This window comes from Otolemur garnettii, unplaced genomic scaffold, assembly GCF_000181295.1.
Source record: "Otolemur garnettii isolate 467f Iridium unplaced genomic scaffold, OtoGar3 scaffold00064, whole genome shotgun sequence".
In the NCBI taxonomy this organism is placed as follows: domain Eukaryota; kingdom Metazoa; phylum Chordata; class Mammalia; order Primates; family Galagidae; genus Otolemur; species Otolemur garnettii.
The window spans coordinates 7,130,284-7,155,773 of NW_003852459.1; the positions used below are offsets into that span (position 1 = coordinate 7,130,284).

A 25,490-nucleotide genomic window follows, 5' to 3' on the forward strand; every position below is an offset into this window, starting at 1 on the left:
TAGAGTGTCTAGAGCAGGGCAGCAAAAGAAATACCATGCAAGGCACAAATGGGTCATAATAGGAAATGTTAGATTTTCTAGTAGCTATATTAAAAACTTGTTTTAAAAAGTGAAATTAATTTTATAATGCATTTGATATAATGTAATGTATTCAAACTATCATTTCAACATGTAATCAATGTGAAAATTATTTTTCAGTATAAAAGTTATTAATGAGCTTTTTTGGCACTAAGTTTTTGAAATCTAGTGTGTATTTTACATTTATGGCACATTTCAATTCAGATTAGCCATATTTCTCGTCTTGAGTAACCACATGTGGCTGTGGGCTACTGTAGTGGACAGCTGAAGAACATTTGGTGAAATCATGATGATTCCATGAAGTTGGGGAAGACATAAGAGGAGCAAATATGAATTTCCAAGATAGACCTTTTGAAGGAAATTCTATATGAAATAGTATGTATGTTGTTTTAGGAGAGAGTCAGAAACTGATCTGAAACAGAGCTTGGGTGGATGTTGGTGAAATCATTTGGAAGATGAGAACAGCAGAGATTTAAAAGAGGTGTGCAAATAGGAAATGGCAGAACTTGACAGCAGCCACCCAGTATTCTAGAAGAAGACCAAAGTGATTATCATTTTAGGAAAAACATCTTTCCCCAACCTTTTTAGCCTAGGTTGTCATTACATAGTTTGGAGAAGAGAGGTAGTTATTCATAATGATACCCAAGAGAAACCATTGAGATCAGCAGATAATATTGATTGCAGGGAATAACGTGGATAGCAAGGACAGACAGAGGATGATTTATGCTGGTATAGTAGACAGGAAGAGCCTGAGGTAAATGATTGATTTTTATGAAGTAAGAACCGGACAAAGTTCTTGGTCACTTAAGAGCAAATGAAAGATTATGCAGAATACCATATCATAATTTATTGCTTAGTGAATAAGAAGACCTAGTGATAGGGACCTTGGCCACAGTACATAGTGGCCATAGCTTTTAATTTTAGTCTAGTCCTGATCTGATCACTTTTATATTCCTTGGCAAGTTTCAGCCATTCAAGCCTCAGGTTCTTCATCCATAAAATAGGCAGAATTAGTATCTACTTCATAGAATTATATGTATTAGATGAGGTTATGCATGCAATGACCCTAACTAGTATGACACATCTTGTTATTCCTCTTGCTTTGGGATATCTGAAGGGAGAAGAGGAATTGCTGTGATGTTTTCTTGGAATATGTGTGATGACTGCGTCTTCTAAGCTGTTACCCCTTAAAGCAGTTTCAGAAATTAGCTTGGTGAAACTTGTTGATTAGTAGTTGATGGTAATTTCTTTACACATTATCCCTATTAAGAGAAGAAAGAAGTTTCTAAGTCTTACTTTGTGATTGATGTTGATAGTGAAAAAGAGAACAGAAGTCTGGGATTGAGTGCCATCTCCACCATATAATGACCTAATCACTTCATCTCCTTGGGACTTAAATTTGAGATTGGATTAAGTGTTTCTCAAACTGGTTTGAGGACCTCCCCACCTTAGACTGTCTTTGAGTACTAGACAAGTGCCCATTCTTGGGCTCCACCTTAGACCTATTGAATCAATTTCTGAAGGTTAGATCCAAGAAAGTTTTATTTTGCACTCAAGTATCACATCCAGTTCGAGAGCCACTAGAAAGGATGATTTTAAGATTTGGTTTGGTTGAAATTTGAATCTACTTATTATATTAGGACTAGATGGGATTGGATAGGAATAATGATAGCTATTCCCTATTTTACCTGTAAGATTGTTGTGAAGATCATAGGTTTAAGTGAAAAGATTTTTAAATTCCAGACTCCTGTAGGTTGTGATATCTAAAGGGTAGTGACTTTTTTCTATAATGATTTCTCTAGTAGGTGAATCTTGGTAGATCACAGTTCTCATTAAGTAGATTTTTTTGGTTTTGTTTTGTTTTGTTCTGAGGCTAGGCTGTGGTGGCATGATCATAGCTTGTTGTAACCTCAGACTCTTAGGTTCAAGAGACAATCCTCTTGCCTCAGCCTCACTAATAACTAGGATGACAGGTAGGTGCCACCGTACCTGGCTAATTAAGAGAAGAGGTCTCATGGTGTTGCCCAGACTGGTCTTGAACTCCTGGCCTCAATTGATTCTCCCACCTGGGCCTCCCAAAGTGCTCTGACTATAGTTGTGAGCCACATATTAAGTAGTTTTTTTTTTTGAGATAGAGTCTCACTTTGTCGCCCTTGTTAGAGTCCTGTGGCATCACAGCTCATGACAACCTCAGACTCTTGAGTTTAAGTGATTCTCTTGCCTCAGCCTCTGAAGTAGCTGAGACACAGGTGCCTGCCACAATGCCTGGCTATCATTAAGTAGTTTTGATGCAAGATTTCCTATCTGCAAAATTATGAGCTTATTTTTATCTCCTTCATCCTTGCTTAAATTTTGCTTTTATTAGTAGGATTATACATATTCAAACCAGATGAATGTATTATTTAAAAGAAACAATAATGTCTGTTCTAAATCTTAAACAGAAATAAGAAATGTTTTTCTTATTTTCAAATGTTTTCAAAAGTCATCTCTGTGACTTTTGATTGTTTAAAGTAGATTGTCCTATTTAAGGATTATCTGTAGTCCACTTTTAATACTCTTTCTGTCAGTTAACCCCTTCTTCCCTCAACAACAAACAAAAAACCAACCTAGAACCTAAAGCCACCCCACCATAAGGCTACTTTCTGAGGATAAAATATAATCCTCCATTTTCAGAGAAGATAGACTAATTGAGCACTGTAATAGTTAACAGTATTTCATGCTTAGAAAACATTTTTAGGGTGGCGCCTGTAGCTCAGTGAATAGTGTGTGGCCCCATATACCGAGGGTGGCGGGTTTGAACTTGGCCCCAGCCAAACTGCAACAAAAAATAGCCAGGCGTTGTGATGGGCACCTGTAGTCCCAGCTACTCGGGAGGCTGAGGCAAGAGAATCGCCTAAGCCTAAGAGCTGGAGGTTGCTGTGAGCTGTGACGACGCTGTGAGCTATGACGACACAGCACTCTACTGAGGGTGATTAAAAAAATTTTTTTTATTTAATCCTCACACATAACTTAACAGAATCTCTTTTTATTTCCCTCTGGAAATGAAAAAAGCAGCTTATAAAAAAGGCAGAATCCCAGACTGACATCACACTTTTAGAGAATTTGTTTTAGTGGGCCTAGAACAAGCCTGGAAATGAGCATTTTGGTGACTTTTGTTGTTGTTTTTGGAGGTCTTGCACATTGAGGAATATTGCTCTGTGTTTCATACTATCTCCAGAAGCATAAGTTGTAAGCACTGGCTACATAACATAAATTAGAAATAGTGTGCTTCCAACTTGAAAATGAACATACAAATGTTGCACATCAGAACTTATGTGTGATTGTGGAGCTCAGATGATATGAACACCATGTGCCATACATGTGCCACACAAGTGCCAAACCAAGGGACAGCTTCCCTACTAACTGCAGGTTACAACTCTTTGGTATTATAAAAAACATTTTTATAAAAAGAAAAATCATAGGATGATATGACTGGCTCTCAAAGAAGTTTATACTTCTCAGCCTTCCCTTTTAGGTTAACTTCAGAAATCCAGAAACATTACCAGACATTAGAGAAATCTGTTAAGATTATGCGGCAGAATAAATAGGGAACCAGAAATGGATTAGGCAGGCAGTGAACTTCTGTTAAGAAAAATGGTTGATCTTTGTTGTATGCCTAGTACTGTACTTAGCATTCATCTCTTAAAAGGATTAATTAATACTGGCTTTTCATTCATTCCCATGGACTGTCCTCAGTTTTTGGTTCTTTTATCTGTTTTTCACATAACAATCAACTCACTATTATTTCTGATTTTTTTTTAAAATTTATCTGGTTTTTTTTTGTCTCTCTTATGTCTTGCTTTTTTTTTTATTATACAGTATAATATGAATGAAGGAGCTTATAAAAGAAAGTTTTAAATGCATAGGTACCAGAGTAAGCAAAAAAAATTAAAATTTGGTTTCATGAAACCCATTATCTTTATGTATACCAGTGTTTGTGCCTTTTCTCTTAAGTATTAACCCCAACATCTCTTCTCAACTGTTCACCATGGTTGCTTATTTATATGTTAAAAATGTTAATATTGAAGGTTGAGATCATGGACTGTGTGGCACCTAGGAACATAATTCTCATCAGCCTATCTATCACCTGTTACTCTCTTTCTCAGATTTACGTGACTTTTGATACCTGTAGATATGTTAAATTCCTTTTAAGCTCTTTTATTGCAGGTGTTCCCTCTTCTTAATTTGTTTTTAAAAAGCAAAATTCTTCTTCATCAGAAATTGGGCAGGTGGGTGTAAGTGATAAACCAGGAAGAGACTCTGTGAATTCCACCAGGAATTGACCTTCAAATTTAGTGAAAGGCCATGGTTTAGAATTATTGACCTCTGACTCATCTGCCAGCTAGTTGCTTAACTGAGAACAACTCTGATGGAGGCTCTTTCAACTATATTTTGTCTCCATCTTTCTATTCTGTCCCTTCTCCATCTCAGTGCACAGATACATCACAGAGTACGCAAAGGGTCGGTAGTGTGTGCATTATTATTAAAGCTGCTGTGTCTCTAAGCCCTTTTACTTCTGCACACATCTTGATCTTAGACTTGTATGCATAGAATAGACCTGAACCTGAACATTGGCCACCGGTAGCCTGACTTAGTTTCTGGCATTCCAAAAGTAGCTTTTAATGTGGAAGAAAGCGCCTTATTATTTAAACTTCTTTTATCTTTTCTTAGTATCTTTCAATGGACTACACTAGTAAAAGTTTTTTGCTTCATGTTTAGTCACAAAGAAAAGACTGGGAATAGCACCAGTAATTGTTATGGTTCTGTGGATCTTTGTTTTTTAAGAGAATGATGGCTGTAAACATTTTTGTGTAGGAGGACATAGAAAAAATTGCGGAATGACATCGAAGGTGGGTTAAACAAAAGTCACAATTCTTTTTAAGATGTTTATTTTTGTAGAACAGAAGGTGCTGGTTTTGCCAGCACATATACTAAAATTGGAACCATATAGAAAACATGAGAATGGCCCCTGGGCAGGAATGACATGTAAATTCATGAAGAACATAAGCAAGGCTATATTACTTTGTTAATGTAACTCTTTTCTGCTATTGGATTTAAAAGTAAAGAGTTTAACTTTATTTACTGTTCTTTAGTTCAGCTTTTCCAAGGTAGTCTGTCATAATTCTGAACATAAAAAGTTTCTTTTAGTCTTAGCTTAGTAAATAGGAGCTTTTCTGGTGGTATGTTAGAAAATAGTTTATTCACTCACACAAATTGTAAAATTTATCTGTTATTGATTATAGCTGAAGTAAATATGACATTAAATGTGAAGGTTGTATTTGTGAACTTAATAAAATTTGTAGGCTAAATGTAATATACTATACCAATACTTAAATGAAAGCTTTCTGAAGGGGACTAATCTAGACTATTGTCTATGTTCTATGTGTCTAGTCTGTGTTCTGCTGTAACTTTGATTAAAACTGTTAATGTTAAATTTATCATGCTGCTTTTCCATTTTCTTTCAAACATGTATTTCTTTCTTTTTTTTTTTTTTTTTTTGAGATGGAGCCTCAAGCTATCCCCCTGGGTAGAGTGCCATGGCATCACGCTCACAGCAACCTCCAACTCCTGGGCTCAAGCAAGTCTCCTGCCTCAGCCTCCCAAGTAGCTGGGACTACAGGTGCCCGCCACAACGCCTGGCCATTTTTTGGTTGTAGCCATCATTGTTGTTTGGCAGGCTCGGGCTGGGAATTCAAACCTGCCACCTTAGGTGTATGTGGCTGGCACCTTAGCACTTGAGCCACAGGCGCCGAGCCAAACATGTATTTCTTAACTACTAACACAGAATATCCTACTGAGGAATATAAATACTTATAGTAAAAGCTGTTGTCTTAGGTATGTTTTGTTCTATTAAATTGTGGTGGGAATAATCTCTTTAGGTGTGATTAAAATAATTCTTTGTGGTAATTAACATGGACCAATATTGGTCAATATTAATATAGCAAGAACATAAAAATGCTGGACAAAACAATTTCTTTCAGTTTAGAAGACAAAGGAAATTTTAAAAATTATGAATATGAAAGATTTGGGTTAAATATATTGTGTATTATTAAGTAAAGATGTGTATGTTAATCTGATTTTATTATTCCTGCTACTATTCTTTTATAGTATCTAGATAAACCCATATCTAAAATGACTTCAGTGATTATTGAATGGTATTGGATGGAGGTATTTATCTTTAAGTGGACAAGCCTGAGTTTTATAAATAAGTCTTTTACTTTTTTATTAAGCAGGAGGCCAAGAACTTTGAACTAGATCCAGATTTACCTTTGCTATAGAATGCTTATCTGAAAATTTTGGTTGACTTTCTCTGGGTTTAGGGGGAAAATACATGTTTTGTGTTGCTATAACTCTAGGATTTTTAGAGAATGATTCTTAAATTTAAAGGCTTTCCCTTGTCTCTTATGAATTATATAACAGATTAGGTAGCTTTGTTTTTTTATTTTTTTTATTTTTTTGCAGTTTTTGGCTGGGGCTGGGTTTGAACCCACCACCTCCAGCATATGGGGCAGCGCCGTAGAAGAAAAGGTAGTGGCTATAAAAATACTATAGAAGCTTAACTGATGATTTTAATTTTTTAAGAATTTGGGATCAGTAGTTTGGAGTGTAGCAGATGGTAAATATATATGCATATATATTTCAAACTTACTAAATGTAATCATTATGTGTTCTCACTGGTTTAAGAACTATTTGCAAATTGGAGATATTTTACATTTTTTTCATTTCATTGACTGGTATTTTTTTCTAAATCATTGTTTTAGTCCAGTTTGTGCTGCTGAAACAGACTACCTATGCTTGGTCATTAATAAAGAAAACAAATATATTTTCTTATAGTTCTGGAGGCCGGGAAGTCCAAGACCAAAACAGAGGCATCTGGGGTGGGTGTTCTTGCTGCATCCTCACATGGCAGAAGCAGAAGGGCAAGACAGTCTCCTTAACACCTCTCATTAGGCCCACCTCTCAGCACTGTTACGTTAGCAGTTAAAGTTCAGCGTGAGTTTTTGAGAGAACAAATATTCATATCATAAGAAAGTACCAAGCATTTGGTACAAAAGTACCAAACATTTTGTCAATGTTTTATTATACTCCATTATCTCACCCATTAAAGGAGTTCAGGGATAGGGAGATTGGTAGGATAGAATCAGGTGTACCTGCCTAAATAAACTTGCCCCACCCAGGCAGGGTCAGGTTCATGGCCCGCCCAGGAAGGGTCAGACTCATGTCCCTCCCAGGAAATAGGAATGCCACCCATCATGGCTACCCTAACCCTTTAAATCCCTGTCCACCACGTGTGGATAACCACTGTGTAGATTTCTCCCTAGTCAAGAATCTCACCCCACTGGCACTCCAGGTGGAATAAAACCACTTTTTATTGCACAAATTGGATCTCTGTCTTCCTTTTATCTCACGTCTTGGAATGATTTTATCCTTGGGTCCTGAACCTTTCAATATTCAGGCCTAAGATTCAAAGAAAGATGTTCATTTGTTTGATGTGAGTTGAGGCTAAAGAAAAGCCAAATTGTGGAAGGCCTATAAGATTTGTTAAAGATTTTGATTTTGAGGCCAAGGGTAGTAGGAAGCCATTAAATGGCTTTACGTTGGAGTAATAACTTGATTTTGTTTGCTTTAGTAAAGGATTTGTCTGACTTCTGGATAAAGAACAGTTTGGGTCAGATAAAGTGGAAGCTGGCATGTCAGTTGAGGAGACTGTCATTGTAGTCCAGGGAGAAATTTTGGTGACTTGCAGTAATAACCTGCTTACTCCAATGATGGTCTTACCTCCTTTAAAAAGCTAGCTTAGATTTTTCTAATTCTATTGCTTATGACTTAAATGCCTGACCTTATTTTGTTTTTTTTATTTGTTCCAATTATTTATAAATTTTCATTTGAAAATTGCAGTCATACGATTTTATTTTTTTATTAAGAGTTCTAGGAGGAATGGGTGGTTTCTTTGCAGCTTATATGAATTCTTTTATGGAGGGTTTATTTACTTTCTCAGGTATCCTTAGTACCTTCCAACAAGGAGTTGTTATAGCTGCTGCTTTGTATTATCAAGCAGTGATGATTAGTATGTGTTTTTTGTATGCTAACTCAGGATACCTCATTTTTTATATTTCATTATTCATCTTTTTATTTTCTTCTCAATTCAGTTTCAAGACCAAAGGCTAATTTTCCTTGAAGCACTAACATGATTGAAAAAAATATGAAGTTCATTGTGATCAAGAAACATACTTGAAATTCTCTGGTCTTTATGATCTTATTTTTTATCAGTCTTACCTTTTTTCTACCCTACAGGAGAAATTAGAAAAGGCCTTAGTTGAGGTTCAGAAGAGAGGTTCTAGAGATTTGTGAGTTTGTCTCTTTCTGCTTTGAGTGTCTTATTTTGAAAATTAATCTTTTCTTTTTTTCCCTTCTTATGTTGAAGTTAGAGATTTCTCACATATTGGAATCAGTTGCCTTGTCACCATTTCTACTTGGCACCCAGATGTCAGACTGCCTGGCACATAGAATGGGAACTCTGTACATTTCGCTCTGTACTAGCTGAATGCAGAAGATGCTGTAGTTGTGTGAGAGACATAGTGTTTTCTATAGTCTCACGCAACATGTCACCAAAACAGACTTTACAGTGTCCTGCCAGTGATGGAAGGGTTAGAATGGTAGAATTTTCGTCTTCAGAAGGGGAAAATTGGGTTCCTGTTTTACCTGTTCATTGTTTAATGGAAATCTCTCCTTCATAATGTTATAAGAGGCCTAATTATGTTGGTTAAAATTAAAAGAAAGTGGGTCTTTCTTTTAATTAACTATGACCTTCCCCCCCCCTTTTAATTATTAAAAGGCGAGGTTGAGGTCTGGAAATTTATCAGGCTGTTGTGGCCTTTCCTAGTAAAGCAGTTTTAAATTGTGGGCCTAGGTGCTTTTCAACTGAATGGTAAATTTGGAGTTTTGTTATTTGCTCATTTCCTGGTTCCTGTTATCCTACATATACTTTTGTTTTTAGGAAAAAGTTCTTTGATAGTTGGTGTTAAAATCAATGCTTTGTTCTGCGTTACCAACCAAATTAATACCAACTTAGAGTATATTTCTGTCCAATCAAATGTCATTCCTTAAGAGAGTGACAACAGTTACCTTTAAAGATGAAATGTCTTGGTTCTGATGTTTTCATACTGTGTTTTTCTCTGCCTTTATATCTATGTGTCTATATCTGTTACTTCTAGAAGATTCTTTTCTTTCTTTTAGGTCTTTTTGGAGAACACATTATCATGGATATCTTATTATTTAGTTTAGTAGATTGGACTTACTATCAATAGAATCTTTTGTTTAACAAGCCCTGTGTAGAGAGTACCTTATGTATTTAGGAAAGAGCTTAAGAAATGAGGTTCTCTAAAAATTTTGTTAATGCAGAAATGTACCTTTTGTATTGAACTAGATCCACAATTAAGTTAATTAAGATAAAGGAAATAGCAAAGAAATTTCTTTTTCTTTTTTTTTTTTTAAATTAAATCATAGCTGTGTACGTTACTGCAGTCATGGGGTACAGTGTGCTAGTTTTATATACAGTTTGAAATATTTTCATCAAACTGGTTAACATAGCCTTGATGGCATTTTCTTAGTTATTGTGTTAAGACATTTATATTCTACTTAGTAAATTTAACATATACCCTTGTAAGATGTACCATACGTGTGATCCCACCACTTACTCTCCCTTCACCCATCCTCCACCCTCCCCTCCCCTTCCTCTCCCTTTTCTTCTTCTTCTTGGGCTATAATTGGGTTATAGCTTTCATAAGAAAGAAAGTTATAAATTGGTTTCATAGTAGGGCTAAGTATATTGGATACTTTTTCTTCCAATCTTGAGATGCTTTGCTAAGAAGAATATGTTCCAACTCCATCCATGTAAACATGTAAGATGTAAAGTCTCCATCTTTCTTTAAGGCTGCATAATATTCCATGGTGTGCATATACCACAATTTATTAATCCATTCATGGGTCAGTGGGCATTTGGGCTTTTTCCATGACTTAGCAATTATGAATTGGGCTGCAGTAAACATTCTGGTACATATATCTTTGTTATAATGTGGTTTTTGGTCTTCTGGATATACACCTAGTAGAGGAATTGTAGGATCGAATGGCAGGTCTATTTTCAGATCTCTAAGTGTTCTCCAAACATCTTTCCAAAAGGAATGTATTAGTTTGCATTCCCACCAGCAGTGTAGAAGTGTTCCCTTTTCTCCACATCCACACCAACATCTCTGGTTTTGGGATTTTGTGATGTGTGCTAATCTTACTGGAGTTAGATGATGCAAAGAAATTTCTTAAAGCTGCTTGTATCTTTTATTAAAAGTAATTGTACCATTACAAATTTGCTGCTTTCGTTGGGGCTCTGAGACTTTATATTCATATAAGGCTTTTTAAGAAATAGATTTGTGAAATTAATGGAGTTCTTCAAATCTTGGTCTGTATCAAGGTAGATAAATATTTATATGGAACTGTCTGCATGGGGATAGTCATTTGTATGTTACCAGTGTTAAAATACATTCTAGGTGCTTACCTTTGTAATTGGTCAGGAATTAACATTAGGAAACTTTAAATAACCAGTGGTTAAATATTGACTATTCCTTACTTTTTCTCTTCTTACTACGCTTACACAGGTACACAGTGTTTAGTGCCACAACATACAGTGTTTATATTTTCAGTTTATTATGTATTAGTTGTATATTTAGTAATGTAAGTATATTACTTGATCTAGATAGATGAAATCTTGTATTTTTTGTCAGAATGATAGTAAGTACTAAGTATGAGGTATAATAGGTAAGGCCAAAAAAATTTCTAGGAAGAATGCCAGAAAGTCTATGTGTTTTCTTTTTGAAATGATTGGTGGTAGGGAGGTGTTTAGTTAAAAAGGAAAAAAAGAAAGAAAAAAATAAGATTGATGGGGCCTAATGTTACATTACTAAGCAGAAATTTTTATTTGAAAATTTATTCTCTTTTCACATATTTCTAACTTGTGTGGTAGAAGACTTTTCAGACATTGTGGACTTTAGGACAAGTTTTGGGCAGTCTTCCTTTTCATAGGAAGTATCCATGGCCAGTATACAGTATATCTTTTATGATGGTAAGACTCAATATCAGGAAGAGAATTAGCAACAAAGAGAAACAGAATAAATATGTATGGAAGCAAGCTTTGTTTTGTTAGAACTTATAAAACGTATAGAAACAGACAACTGCCTAATCCATGATTACCAAATCATTGTCATTTTTTTCTAATGCTCAGGAGACCAAATAAACTTGATCTCTGTATTCTAATTTGCCAATCTGTTTGATGTCTATGGTCATTTAGTCAGCATGCATATTGTAAACCCTTGGTTTTTATTGAGTAGTTAATATGGCTTTTTGAGTTTCTTTCCATTTCAATACAGTTTACTCATTCTTTTCAGATTAATCTCTGAAATACTAGTATTATTTTGGTGTCTTCTAAACTTGTATTTATACCCAATAACCAAAGAACATGGAATGGGCTGGACATCATGGCTCACACCTGTAATCCTTCTAGCACTTTGGAAGGCTGAGTGGGGAGGAATGACATGTGGAAGGGAAATAAGCATTGTTTCTCAAGTTGGGTTTATTACCTTTGAAACTTCATTAACCCTTCTTAGAGGACTAAGTTGCCTGTGGTAGGCACTGACTGTAATGTCAGTGACTTGTTCATAATTTCAGACAGCATTAGAATATTTTTCCAAAAATTCCTCAGATTTTTAAGTTTTTAAACAATTCTATTTTTTCTGTAAGGAAAATTGTGATAGGATAAGGCTGGTCACAGGGCTGTGAAAGATACTGACATCTTAATCAGAAACATCTAATGCAGTTCATAACTGTAAAAGATATTTTAATTCCATCTACCTATTTCATAGAGTGGGGAAATGATAAAAATCTTAGAAGGAAGTGTGGGGAAGACTCTTGATGATGTTGGACTGGGGAAAGAGTTTATGACTGACTTCAGCGGCCTTTGCAGTAACAAAAATTAACAAATGGGACTTAATTAAGTTGAAAAGTGTCTGCACAGCTAAGGACACAACAAGTACAGCAAAAAGACAACCTTCAAATGGGAATAGATATTTGCAGGGTATCAATCTGAGGAAGAGTTGATAACTAGAATCTATAGAGAACTCAAATAAATCAACATAAAAAGAGTAAACAATCCCATGTACCTCTGGGCAATAGATCTGAACAGAACCTTCTTTGACGAAGACAGATGAATGGCTAACAAACATTTGAAAAAATGCTTATCATCCCTGGAGAAATGCAGATCAAAACCACCCTGAGATATCACCTAACTCCAGTGAGAATAGCCCGTGTCAGAAAGTCTCAAGACTGCTGATGCTGGTGTGGATGTGGAGAGAAGGGAACACTTTAAACTGCTGGTGGGACTGCAAACTAATACAACCTTTTTGAAAGGAAGTATGGAAAATCCTCAAAGAACTAAAATTAGACCTCCTATTTGATCCTACAATCCCATTACTAAGCATTTACCCAGAATTAAAAAAAAAAATCCTTTTATCAGAAGGACATTTGTACTAGACTCGTTATTACAGCTCAATTTACAATCACAAAAACGTGGAAGCAGCCTAAATGCCACCCAGTAATGGATTAACAAGCTGTGGTATATGTATGCCATGGAATACTATTCAGCCATTAAAAAAGATGGAGACTTTACATCTTTTGTATTAACCTGGATGTAGGTGGAACACATTCTTCTTAGTAAAGCATCACAAGAATGGAGAGGCAAGAATCCTGTGTACTCTATTCTGATACGAGGACAATTAATGATCTAGTTCATGGTGGAGGGTGGGGGAATGAGCAAGTGAGGAGAGGAGAGGAAAGAGGAGTATGGGGGGTCACGGTGTATGGCATACCTCTTGGGGGTGGGACACAATTATAAGAGGGACTCGACCTAACAACTATAATCAGTGTAACCTAATTCTTTGTACCCTCAATGAATCTTCCCCCCAATTTTTTAAATTTCAACTAAAAAAAAATTTACCACAGGCACCTTTTTCTAAAATAAATTTTCAGTATACAATATATTTTGCAACTTTACAAAAAAAGGGTGGGGGGAAAAGCAGTAGTGGTTGGTGAGTTTTTATTCAGTTCATGTTACATTGTGTTTTACACATTTTATTGTTTATTAAATACTATTTGTGTTGGGAAAGTAAGTGAGATAATGTGAGACTCAATGGCATTGTTTTTTCTTTTTGGAATAGTTGTAATTTGTATTACATTTATTTGATTCAAAGCTACAGACTACAAAAATTCTATAATGCCAATGATAAAATGTTAGCTATATTATTATATTGGGAGTAGCACATTATAACTATAGTTATGTTCTACAGAAAGACAGACAAAAGCTTGAGGAAGGGAAACTATTGAAAAAAAACTCCTGAATTTCATATTAAGCTATATCTAGATATGTTGTGATTGACTACATATATTTGTTGATTAATTATTTCACTATTAATTGAATGCTTTCTGAGTTTCAAGCGTTGTGCTAAACATTACGGATTCAATCATGAATAAATTGGACTATTTGCTGGTGAGAAACTCACAGTCTGGTTGAGGTCATGCCAGTCTGTCATCACCTTCTATCTTCTGTATAAATAAAGATGTTAATTTAACCATTCTTACTTGTATTGCCTCCCTGGTCCATACACCAGGTAGCTATCATTCTTTCAAAAAAAATTTGACAAATAAAAATTGTATCTATTTTGAACAACATGGTTTGAAATATGTATACAATGTGGAGTGGCTAACTCAGGCTAATTAACACATACTTCATATACTATTTTTTGTGGTGAAAACACTTAGACTCCAACCCCCAGTGGCATTCAAACGTGCAAAAGGATATGTATAGATAACTGACTATAAACAATCAATATAAAACATTTCATATTGGATTTCAAGTATGTACTTGGGAAGTCCTGTTTAAAGCACTTTTGTGATTTTGGTATACATAACCTTGAGAAAACTTGAAAATTGTCACCATATGGAGAGATTTAGCCTGGGATGGATGCTTTCTTCAAGAGCTGGGCTTTCAGGAACTGCTGGAATAACAGTTGATAGCCACTGGGAGGTCATTCCATATGTATTGCTTGAACCATGTCCAGTGGCTCCACAATCATTTATTTAAAATGCTATCCCATCTCCATTTAATTACCTTTTGCTCATTTTTCAAACATTAATTAGGCTTATCTATGTGGATCTCTGTCTGCCCTTCTGGTCTATCTTTCCACCAATACCATTCTTTCTGAATTACTAAAGCTACATTGCTAAGATGCATCAGGAAAGTGGGGAGAGATTTTCTCACACTTCTTTTTAAAAAATAATGTAGAGTAAACTTTTTTTGTCACTACAAAGACATTTACTGAGATTTTGATAAGAATTGTATTAAACTTATACATCAGTTTAGGGAGAACTGACATCTTTATTATGTTGAATCTTCCATTCCATGAACACAGTGTTTCTGGCCAAGTGTTTAGGTCTTTTTTTTTCGGCTGGGGCCGGGTTTGAACACACCACTTCTGGTATATGGGGCTCACGCCCTACTCCTTGAGCCACAGGTGCTGCCCAGTTTAGGTCATCTTTGATTTGTTTTCTTTAGTATTTTGTAATTTTTATCATATCAACCCTATTCATGTTTTGTTAGATTTTATCTAAGTATTTTATTTTCTTTAGAATAGTTGTAAATGATACTACATTTCGAATTTTGGTTTTACTTACTGATTGTCAGTAGATGGAAATACAGTTGATTTTTGTGTGTTGATATTGTATGCTGTGACCTTACTGAATTCATTTATTACTTCATGCATTTTTTTAAGATTCCTTGGGATTGTCTCCATAAATAAGCATGTCATCTGCAAATAGAGTTAATTTTATTTTTTTCTTTTCTAGCTAGTACGGCCTTAATTTCTTTTTCTTGCCTTACTGCAATAGCAGTACTATTTAACATATTACTGAGAGATCTAGTGTAGGGAGAGTGGAATCATTGCCTTGTTTCTGATCTTAGAGTGAAACATTTGCTTTTCTGCCATTAATCATGACATTGACTGTAGCTTTTTTGGTATATGCTTTTTATGGCATTAAGGAAGTTCCCCTCTATTCCTAGTATGCTTTTAATTTTTATTATGAATTTTTATCTTAGTACACTGATAGGTTTTATCATCAATTTTGTCTAATATTTTTTCTGCAATAATTGAAATTTATCTTAGTACACTGATAGGTTTTATCATCAATTTTGTCTAATAGTTTTTCTGCAATCTGTCTAATCTTTGATAAGATGAGCTAATTTGATAGATTGCATTGACTGATTTTTGAATGATGAATGTTTTTTTTGGTGCTTTGTCTATATTTAGTATGAAGGTAATACTGGTTTTATGAAATGAGTTGGAAAATAGTACCTCTTACTCTGTTTCTGAAAGAGATTATATAAAATCGGTGTTAGTGTATTACTTTACTGCTTCATTTTTTTGTTAAATATCTGGATTGTCCTCAGAAGTAGTTGATTTAAATGAAGTTTACTTTTTCTCATAGGCGAAGTAATTTGAATTGGAACATGACTTTTGCAAAGTTATTTTGTGGCCAAATATTCTACCGCATTTCAGGTTTTCGTATTGTTGTTTTTGTTTTTTGTTTTTTTTTAGTGGTAGGAAAAATGAAGCAAGTCATTAAGGTATAAGTACTACTTGGAATATAGAACTATTATCTAAATTAACTCTGATACTGTATTATATGACCACTGACTGATTTACTATAACTAGACTGAATATAAATTTTGTACCTGGGAAAGAATTTGGGAATGAAATCTGCTTAATTTTATAGATGTGGAAACAAGGCAGTGAAGGACTTGGTAGTTGTTTAACGTAACAGTTTGTGAACTCAATTCCAGGTTCAGGCCATAATCTCCTAAACTGGTGGTTCTTAACTAAAGAGAGACATTAGATCATCATTGAGTTTTTGAAAAAAAAAAATACCCATGCACATAAACTATATTCTTTAGAAGTAGCAGCCCTTTTGTAGAATACTTGAGATAAAGTTGGTAGCGTAGTTGGCAATATGGCACTTCATGCTATTATTTCTTCTATAGTTGAGAGGAAGTTTATAACACCATTGGTACAGTGTATATACACAAATATATATATAATACACACATATATATATATGTATTTTAAGTATTTATATATTCCCCAATTGTACGTTCCAGCTGCCTCTTCCCAGGACCTTCATAATGGCACTCAAACGTGAATGTGAGAAAATATAGAGGGGATTCTGATGCACATCATTGGTTAAGAAAGAACCACTATATAAAGAACCCTTTGTGCAAACCTTTTTATTTCTTTTGAAATGTCAGTATTAACTATTTGGAGTCACCTTCATAGAATAAACATCAGTGCTTAAGAACCACTGTACTGGCTCGGCGCCTGTGGCTCAAGCGGCTAAGGTGCCAGCCACATACACCTCAGGTGGCGAGTTTGAATCCACCCTGGGCCTGCCAAACAACAATGATGGCTGCAAACAAAAAAATAAATAGCCAGGCCTTGTGGTGGGCGCCCATGGTCCCAGCTACTTGGGAGGTTGAGGCAGGAGAATCGCTTGAGCCCAGGAGTTGGAGGTTGCTGTGAGCTGTGAAGCCACGGCACTCTACCCAGGGGGATAGCTTGAGGCTCTGTCTCAAAAATAAATAAATAAATAAATAAATAAGAACCACTGTACTAAACCCTTTGAGCAAACCTTTTTATTTCTTTTGAAATGGCAGTATGAACTATTTGGAGTTGCTTTGATAGAATAAACCTATGGATAGAGATTTAACTTTTCAGAAAGTTTTAAATTGAGAGCTGCTATTAACACTTAATATATGTAAATGACTTTGCCATCTTTTTTAGACCTATACCTTTAAAGTCATATAAGCTTAAGAATATAAAAATACATACAATTTTATTTTATAATTATGTTATTTAGTATTAGAGATGTGATGGGGGTTAGGGACTGATTACAGAATCATCTTGAGGAGGGGTGGAAAGATTGCCACAGTATTCCCCATAAGCAAATTTCTATTTATGAAAATCTCAGCAAAGAATAGTCTGTGTAGAAAATCATCCTGACATCCTATTTACGTTTAAAAAATAAGTGATAGAAGTCTCTTTTTAATAAATAAAATGGCTGCTAGTTTGCCTTATATCTAGGCAAGTGAGGGCAGATACAAGACATTGATGTTTCTTCTCTTCCATACTTAAAATCCTCTTTTAAAAATCCTCAGAATCCTTCTCAGTACAGTGCTCCAGGCAGTCACTAATCATTGATTGGAATTGACACCAAAAGTGAACCTTTTTTGCCGGTTCTGTTCTAGGAAACATTCAATTTTTGTCAGTTTAGATTAAGGGATATTTCTAAGTATCAGTGGATTCTTCTTTTGGAAATTGAAAATAATTATATAGGAAGTTTTAACATGAATTAAATGGATGATAATTCACAAGACTCTTTTCCCTTACAAGACAAAACAAACAACAGGCAGGTTAGCTAGACTATTGGAATTAGGATATTAAGATACAGGACAGGGACCTTACAACCAGTGGGCCAAATCCAGCTCAGACCTAAGGAAGACTTATATTTTTAGATGGTTAAAAAAAAAAAGGCACAATAACAATATTTTGTGAGATGTAAAACTATTTTTAATTCTGTCTTTGGTGTCCATAAATAAAGTTTTATTGGAATATAACCATGCATATTCATTTACTGTCTGTGGATGCTTTTGTGCTACAAGGGCAGACAGAGTTAAGTAGTTGCAAAAGACCACATGATCTGCAAAGCCTGAAATATTTACTGTCTGGATCTTTACATAAAAAGTTTGCTGTCCCTATTTTAAGATTACAATGTCGGCAGTGTGTGTTTTTAGATTATTTGGTAAAGGAGAAAACTTAAGTTTGCTTACATTTTCAACACATTTCTGAAGAGTAATAATTTAGAAAATAGCTACTGTTTGTATACAGATAAGTAGTAGTGACAGACCTGCTTTTATAAAATATATTTGAGATGGAGTTACCAGCATAGTTTGCAGTATGTCAGTTCATGCAATTATTTCTTCCATAGTTGAGAGGAAACCCATAACACCATTATTGCCCACAGATAACTAGCAATTTATAATTCCATCTCTGTGCTAGTACACTCTATAGAGCACTTATTTTCAAACTTTTTGGTCTCAAGACTTCCTTAGAGCTCTTAAAAATTTAGAAGCCTAAAGAACTGTTGATTTATGTGAGTTTTATCTATCAATGTTTATATTATAAATTGAGACAAAATTTCTGAATGATTAAAAATAACAATAAACCTGTTAATAAAAGAATGATTTTAATGACAAATATTTAACAAAACAAAAAATGAATAAAGTTTTTGCAGATCTCTTTTATGATTTCATTAATAGAAAAACTGGATTCTTCTATTTTTCCATTCGATTTGTTATGATTTGTTATTTTGATTAAAGTATATGAAAGAAACATGGCCACACATAAATGTATAGTTAGAAAAAAAGGAACAGTATCCTAATAATTTTTTTAGATAGTTGTGGGTATTTTTTCTTTGATAAAATGCCATAACTCAACAAGTAGTGGTTTCTTTTATATTCTTTTTTCCTAAAGTCAGGGTAATTGATGTGTAATTTATGTAGAATAAAATGTATTTCTTTAGATGTGCAATTGTATGAGTTTTTTTTTTTGGCTGGAGCTGGGTTTGAACCTGCCACCTCCAGCATATGGGCTGGTGCCCTACCCTTTTGAGCCACAGGAGCTGCCCAATTGTATGAGTTTTGATTAGAATGTATGACCCGTCCATGTAGGCATATAACATTACCACATCAAGATGCGGAACATTTGTATCATCCCACACAGTTTCCTCAGGCCCTTTTGTAAGGAATTCCCTTCCTCTCATGCCATTTTTTGGACAGTCTATGAGCTTATTTCTGTCCCTATAGTTTTGCCTTTTCCAGAATATTGTATGCATGGAATCATATAGGGCAGCTTTTAAATCTGTCTTCTTTCATTGACAAATGTTTGAGATTCATCCCTGCTTTTACAATAATCACCAGTTCATTCCTTTTTATTGTAGGAGTGTTTGCATATCCATTTACCAGTAATGGACCCTAGGTCATTTTCAGTTTGGGAATATTATGAATGAAGCCACACTGAATAGTCACAGACGTTTGTGTGCACAGAAGTTTTCCATAAGAAGCTGCAAAACTGTTTTCCAAAGTGGCTGGGCCATTTTACATTAGCACCTCCAGTGAAAGTCCCAGTTGCTCATCTATTTAGCAGCACTTGATATTGTCTGTTTTTGTTGTTGTTGTTTGTTTTGTTTTGTTTTAGTCATTCTAATGGGTATTTCATTTATTTTGCATTTCCCTAATGATTGATAATGTTGAGTAGGTTTTCATTTAGAATTCTTCCATTCATATCTCATATAATTGGATAGTGTGTTTTCTTATGATTGAGTTGTGAGAGGTCTTCATATATTCTAAGTATCAGCCCATTTTTAGAAATGTGTTTTGCAGGCATTTTTTTTTTCAGTCTGTGACTTTTTTTTTCTTTTCCCTTTCAGAGAAGTTTTCATTTTTATGAATGATTTATTAATTCTTTTGTAGTTTATGTGTTTTGTGTTCTAAGAAATATTTCATAACTCAAGGTCAGAAAGATTTTCATGTTTTTTCTTTTGGAAATTTAATAGTTTTAGGTATTTTTAGGTCTATGATATGTTTACAGTGAATTTGTATATGATGTGAGATCTGGGTTGAGAGGGTATGTGTGTGTGTTTCGGCATGTGGACGTTCAATTGGTCTAGCATTTGTTGTTGCAGAGACTATCTTTTATCTATTGACTTGCCTTGGCATCTTTTCTGACCATATATGTGTGGGACTATTTCTGGATTCTCTTATTTTGTCCTGCTGATATATGTGTCTGTTTTCACTAAGACTACACTGTCTTTATTGCTGAAGTTGTCGAGGAAGTCTTAAAAATAAGGAAGTATGAATTCTCCTGTGTACTTCTTTTTCAGAATTGTTTTGGCTATTTCAGTTACCTTGCATTTCCAGATAAGACATAATTTCTTAAAAGCTAGTTGCAGTGGGTAATCTGAAATCATTCACGAACATTTTGTCCTTTGTATCATTAAAATCTATTGATCTGTCATGCACATTGAGTGGATTTTTTTACCCGTGAATGGTTTCGTAACATCACACATAGCTCATCTGGAAAATATTGGTTCTCTGAGTTATTATAGACCTCCTAAGTAATGGCACATTTCATTATTGTATATTTTAAAGTTATATTTGTTAATATCACCATTGATCTCATCAGAAAATTCTGTATTGAGAAGGTGTCATGCTAATGGCAGCAGATACAGGCTTTCCAGAATTTTAATTTTTTCTTGAAAACTTAAATTTTTTCATTGGCAGTGTATATTGTCAGCTTTCCTTAAAGGAACAGATGCATTTGACTCACTTTTTGTGTGTGTGTGCGTGTGTGTGTGTGTGTGTGTGTGTGTTTTATTGTTGGGGATTCATTGAGGGTACAAAGAACCAGGTTACACGGATTGCATTTGTTAGGTAAAGTCCCTCTTATTAAAGTGACCCATGCCCAAGAGGTGGGTCATACTCTGTGACCCCTCACTCCTTCCTTCCCTCTCTGCAACCCCCTTTCCTCACCCCCCAGCATGTACTAGCTCATCATTTGTCCTCATATCAGAATTGAGTACACAGGATTCTTGCCTCTCTATTCTTGTGATGCTTTACTAAGAAGAATGTGTTCCACTTCCATCCATACAAAAGATGTAAAATCTCCATCTTTTTAAATGGCTGAATAGTATTCCATGGCATACATATACCACAGCTTGTTAATCTATTCCTGGGTTGGTGGGCATTTAGGCATTTCCCACATTTTGGTGATTGTAAATTGAACTGTGATAAACAGTCTAGTGCAAATGTCGTTTTGATAAAAGGATTTTTTTTCTTCTGGATAGATGCCCAGTAATGGCATTACAGGATCAAATAGATGGTCTAGTTTGAATTTTTTGAGGTTTCTCCGTACTTCCTTCCCAAAAGGTTGTATTAGTTTGCAGTCTCACCAGCAATTTAAAGTGTTCCCTTCTCTCCACATCCACACCAACATCAGCAGTTTTGAGATTTTGTGATGTGGGCCATTCTCACTGGGATTAGGTGATATCTCAGGGTGGTTTTGATTTGCATTTCTGTGATAATTAGGGGTAATGAGGATTTTTTAAACTTGCCTGTTAGCCATTCTATGGCTTCTTTAGAGAAAGTTCTATTCATTTCTCTTGCCCAGTGATAGAAGGAATTATTGGCTCTTTTTATGTTGATTAATTTGAGTTCTCTGTAGATCCTAATTATCAAGCTTTTCTCTGATTCATAATATGCAAATATCTTTTCCTATTGTGCAGGTTGTCTATTTGCTTTGGTTGTTGTCTCCTTAGCTGTATAGAAAGTACTGAGTTTAATTAAGTCCCATTTGTTTATTTTTGTTGTTGCAATTGACATGGAAGTCTTCTTCATAAAGTCTTACCCTATCTTCAAGTGATTTCTCCACACTTTCTTTGAGGATTTTTATTGTTTCATGCCTTAAATTTAGATCTTTTATCTACTCACTTTTGAGAAGATGTCTGCCAGATACCCAAGTCTGAGTAGCCATAGCCTGAGTTTATAACTCTGTTAAACAAGGGCTTTTTCTTTTTCTTTCTTTTTTTTTTTTTTTTTGAGACAGAGCCTCAAGCTGTCCCCCTGGGTAGAGTGCTGTGTTATTACAGCTCACAGCAACCTCCTGGGCTCAAGCGAGTCTCCTGCCTCTGCCTCCCAAGTAGCTGGGACCACAGGCGCCCACCACAACGCCCGGCTATTTTTTGGTTGCAGCCATCATTGTTGTTTGGCAGGTCCAGGCTGGGGATTCAAACCCGCCACCTTAGGTGTACGTGGCTGGTGCCTTAGCCGGTTGAGCCATAGGCGCCGAGCCACAAGGGCTTTTTCTTGAGACAGCCATTGTACAGTTGACCTTTGAACAACAGAGGTTTGAACTACATTAGTTCACTTATATGTGTATTATTTTCAATAAATACATTTGAAAAATTTTTGGAGGTTTGCAACAATTTGAAAAAACTCATAGGTGAACTGCATAATGCAAATTAAGAAATAAGGTATGTCATGCATCCATCAAATATATGTAGATACCTGTCTATTTATCATTTTCTACCATAATATATATACAAATCTATTATAAAAAGTTAAAATTTATCAATATTTATGCATATACAGACCATACACGACATAGTTGAGAGAAATGTAAGCAAATGTAAAGATGTAATATTAAAGCATAACTGCATAAAATTATAGTACATACTGTCCTAATGTAATAATTTCATAGCCACCTCCTGCTGGTATTTTGGTGAGCTCAAGTGTTGTAATTCTTAAAATGCCATGTGATACATCTCCACGTGAGCAGTTCATTTTTCTAGTAAATTGTGTGTCGCAGTAAAAAGTGATCTCTTGTAGTGCTTGCATATTTTTGTCATGTTGAGTACCATTCTGTAAAACTTGAATAATACCATAGGACCCAAATGAGTTCCACTAGTGATTCAAGAAGTACTCTCAAGAAGCAGAGAAAAGTCATTATAAGAAAAAGTTGAATTAACTGATAGGTCCATTGATTGAGATCTGCAGCTGTGGTTGATTTCAGGCAGACTACTCATCTTATAAATAGATGACATAAACTTATGTTATTGATAACAGAATTGTAAATGTATTTTCTCTTTCGAAGATTTTCTTTTTCTTTTTCTTTTTTTGCAGTTTTTGGTGGGGGCTGGGTTTGAACCTGCCACCTCTGGTATATGGGGCTGGTGCCCTACTCCTTTGAGCCACAGGTGCTGCCCTGGTTTTCTTTCTTTCTTTTTTTTTTCTAGCTTACTTTAGTGTAATACAGTATATTATACAGTATATAATATTTACACAAATATTTAATTATACAGTATATAATATTTACACAAAATATATGTGAATTGATTTTGTCATTCATGACTCTTCCAGTGAACAGTAGGCTATTACTAATTGAATTTTGGGGGAGTCAAAAGTTACCTGCCAATTTTCAACTATGTGGGAGGTCAGTGCCTCTTTTTTTGGGGGGGGATAGAGTCTCAAGCTGTTGCCCTGGGTAGAGTGCCTTGATGTCATAGCTCACAGCAACCTCCACCTCTTGGGTTCGAGCGATCCTCTTGCCTCAGTTTTTCTATTTTAATAGAGACAGGATCTCACTTTTGCTCAGGCTGTTCTTGAACTTGTGAGCTCAGGCAGTCCACCCTCCTCAGTCTCCCAGAGTGCTAGGATTACAGCCACTGCGCAGGGCTGGTCGCAGGGCTGGTTGGTGCCTCTTACCGCTGAGTTGTTGAAGGGTCAACCTCACTTAAGTAGGAAGTAGAAGTATGTTTGTTTAGTTCCTATTTGGTCAAACAAAATACTAAAAAGTCTACTTTAGGACTGAGATTTAATAAAATTAAGAACTTTTGGCTGCTTTTTCATCAGGATGTTCTTAAGTGAAGTGAAATTCATGTTGTCTAGAAATCTTATGATATATGTGGTAATTTCTTATTATGTTTATGGGCATATAAGGATGAACTTGGAAATAGAATCAAAGTTGTAACACTGGAAAGATGGTAAATTCTTGACATTTTAGGAACACCTGAAGTTGCTATCTTGGAAGACAATCTCTTGAGAATTAATACAGTTATATTAAATTGTTATTTTTATAATTTTACAGGTGCTATACTTGGTAGATCCGAAACTCAGGAGTGTCTTTTCTTTAATGCTAATTGGGAAAAAGACAAAAGCAATCAGACTGGTGTTGAACCCTGTTACGGTGACAAAGATAAACGGCGACATTGTTTTGCTACCTGGAAGAATATTTCTGGTTCCATTGAAATAGTGAAACAAGGTTGCTGGTTAGATGATATCAACTGCTATGACAGGTAAGTATATGTTTTATTTAGTTGTTTGTTTATTTATTGACAGAGTCTCACCCTGTTGACCTGGGTAGAGTGCTAAGGTGTTGAGCAATTTTTATCCTTCTCCCATTTTTAAAAGAGGAAAGGCGAATGCATGAATTTTCCCTTTAATGTTTTTTTTTTTTTGAAGATGGGATTATGAAGAACATTAGAACATAACTTAATGACAAGATATGAATTTTAAAGTAATAAAATATATTTGGCATGTTTATATTTTATCTTTGCTGTATTTTGAATAATCTACCAAATACTAAGAACTCTTAGGTTAAAACTATTTATTTCCTTGTTTTGTTAGAATTTTAAACCTTTTTAATGCCAATTTTAAGGAGAAAGAAATTTTAAAATAGCTTTAAAAGGAAGTATATCTGTTGAAAATCTATCCTGAAGGAGAATAAAGCTTAATCATAGTATTTAATTTTCTTTTCATGTCCTTCTTTATGTATGTGGAAGAAATTGATCTTATTATACATATATTTTTTCTTACAGAATAGCCCTTTGTTCTTTATGCCAAGAGACATTTTAATTTGATTGTTCAGAATTCCCTCACAACTAACATAATTCTTATAGAAAGCTGCATTTTATTTAAAAGATCTTGTTTAAATTGCTTTATCCTATACTGGAAACAATATATAGTGATCATGTTATTAAATGCCTATGGTCTTTCTGTAAGGTGTCTCTTAGATGTTGGGATGATTGCTTAGTTTGGGCTATAGGATTTCCACTATGGGTGGGTGCTGAAGACTGGCAGAGACTGAAAAGTCCTGGGTGACCAGACATTTTGGGGCCAAAAAATGATGCTATATACACTGAACACTATGCTTCGAGATCTACTTCCAGGAGCTTGATTCTTGATTACCTGGAATCTGTGATTGATTAGCTGTATGTGGTTAATAGCAAAACACATTAAATATGCCCTTGAAAATTGAATTAGCTCTACTTTTTATGAGAAAATAAAAGTCATCTAGGTATATATTAGTATTTAGGGTATACTTGTAAGTCTGTGAATTTTCTGGGAACTATTTCTCTGTGCTTCCATGTTCTAACTGAATTTCTGATGAGCCTCTCTACCAGGAGAAGTGGTTGTTGGGTGATATGAGCTGTCATGAAAGGTAAATAGAAATTGGAAAGAAAAATGAGGTTTGAGGGATCATCTTAACTCAAAACTGTCTTTTAGTAATTAGTTGAAATCAGGAGTTTGTATTCTTTTCTATAATAAAAATTCTGCTTTTAAGCTACAACCAGTATTTCAGTTATGTGACACTCAGGCAGTACAGAAACTT

The 25,490-nt window shown here is 35.0% G+C and overlaps 1 protein-coding gene and 1 pseudogene across 1 annotated transcript in view; both read left to right on the forward strand.

Moving 5' to 3' along the window:
* Positions 1-25,490, forward strand: part of ACVR2A (activin A receptor type 2A) — an 84,026-nt gene that overhangs the window by 24,153 nt on the left and 34,383 nt on the right. Inside the window, exon 2 of the mRNA XM_003793005.3 lies at positions 23,967-24,174. Coding sequence (XP_003793053.1) covers positions 23,967-24,174 — 208 coding nt within the window. The remainder of the gene's footprint in view (positions 1-23,966; positions 24,175-25,490) is intronic.
* On the forward strand, positions 5,025-5,145 carry LOC111726415 (annotated as a pseudogene).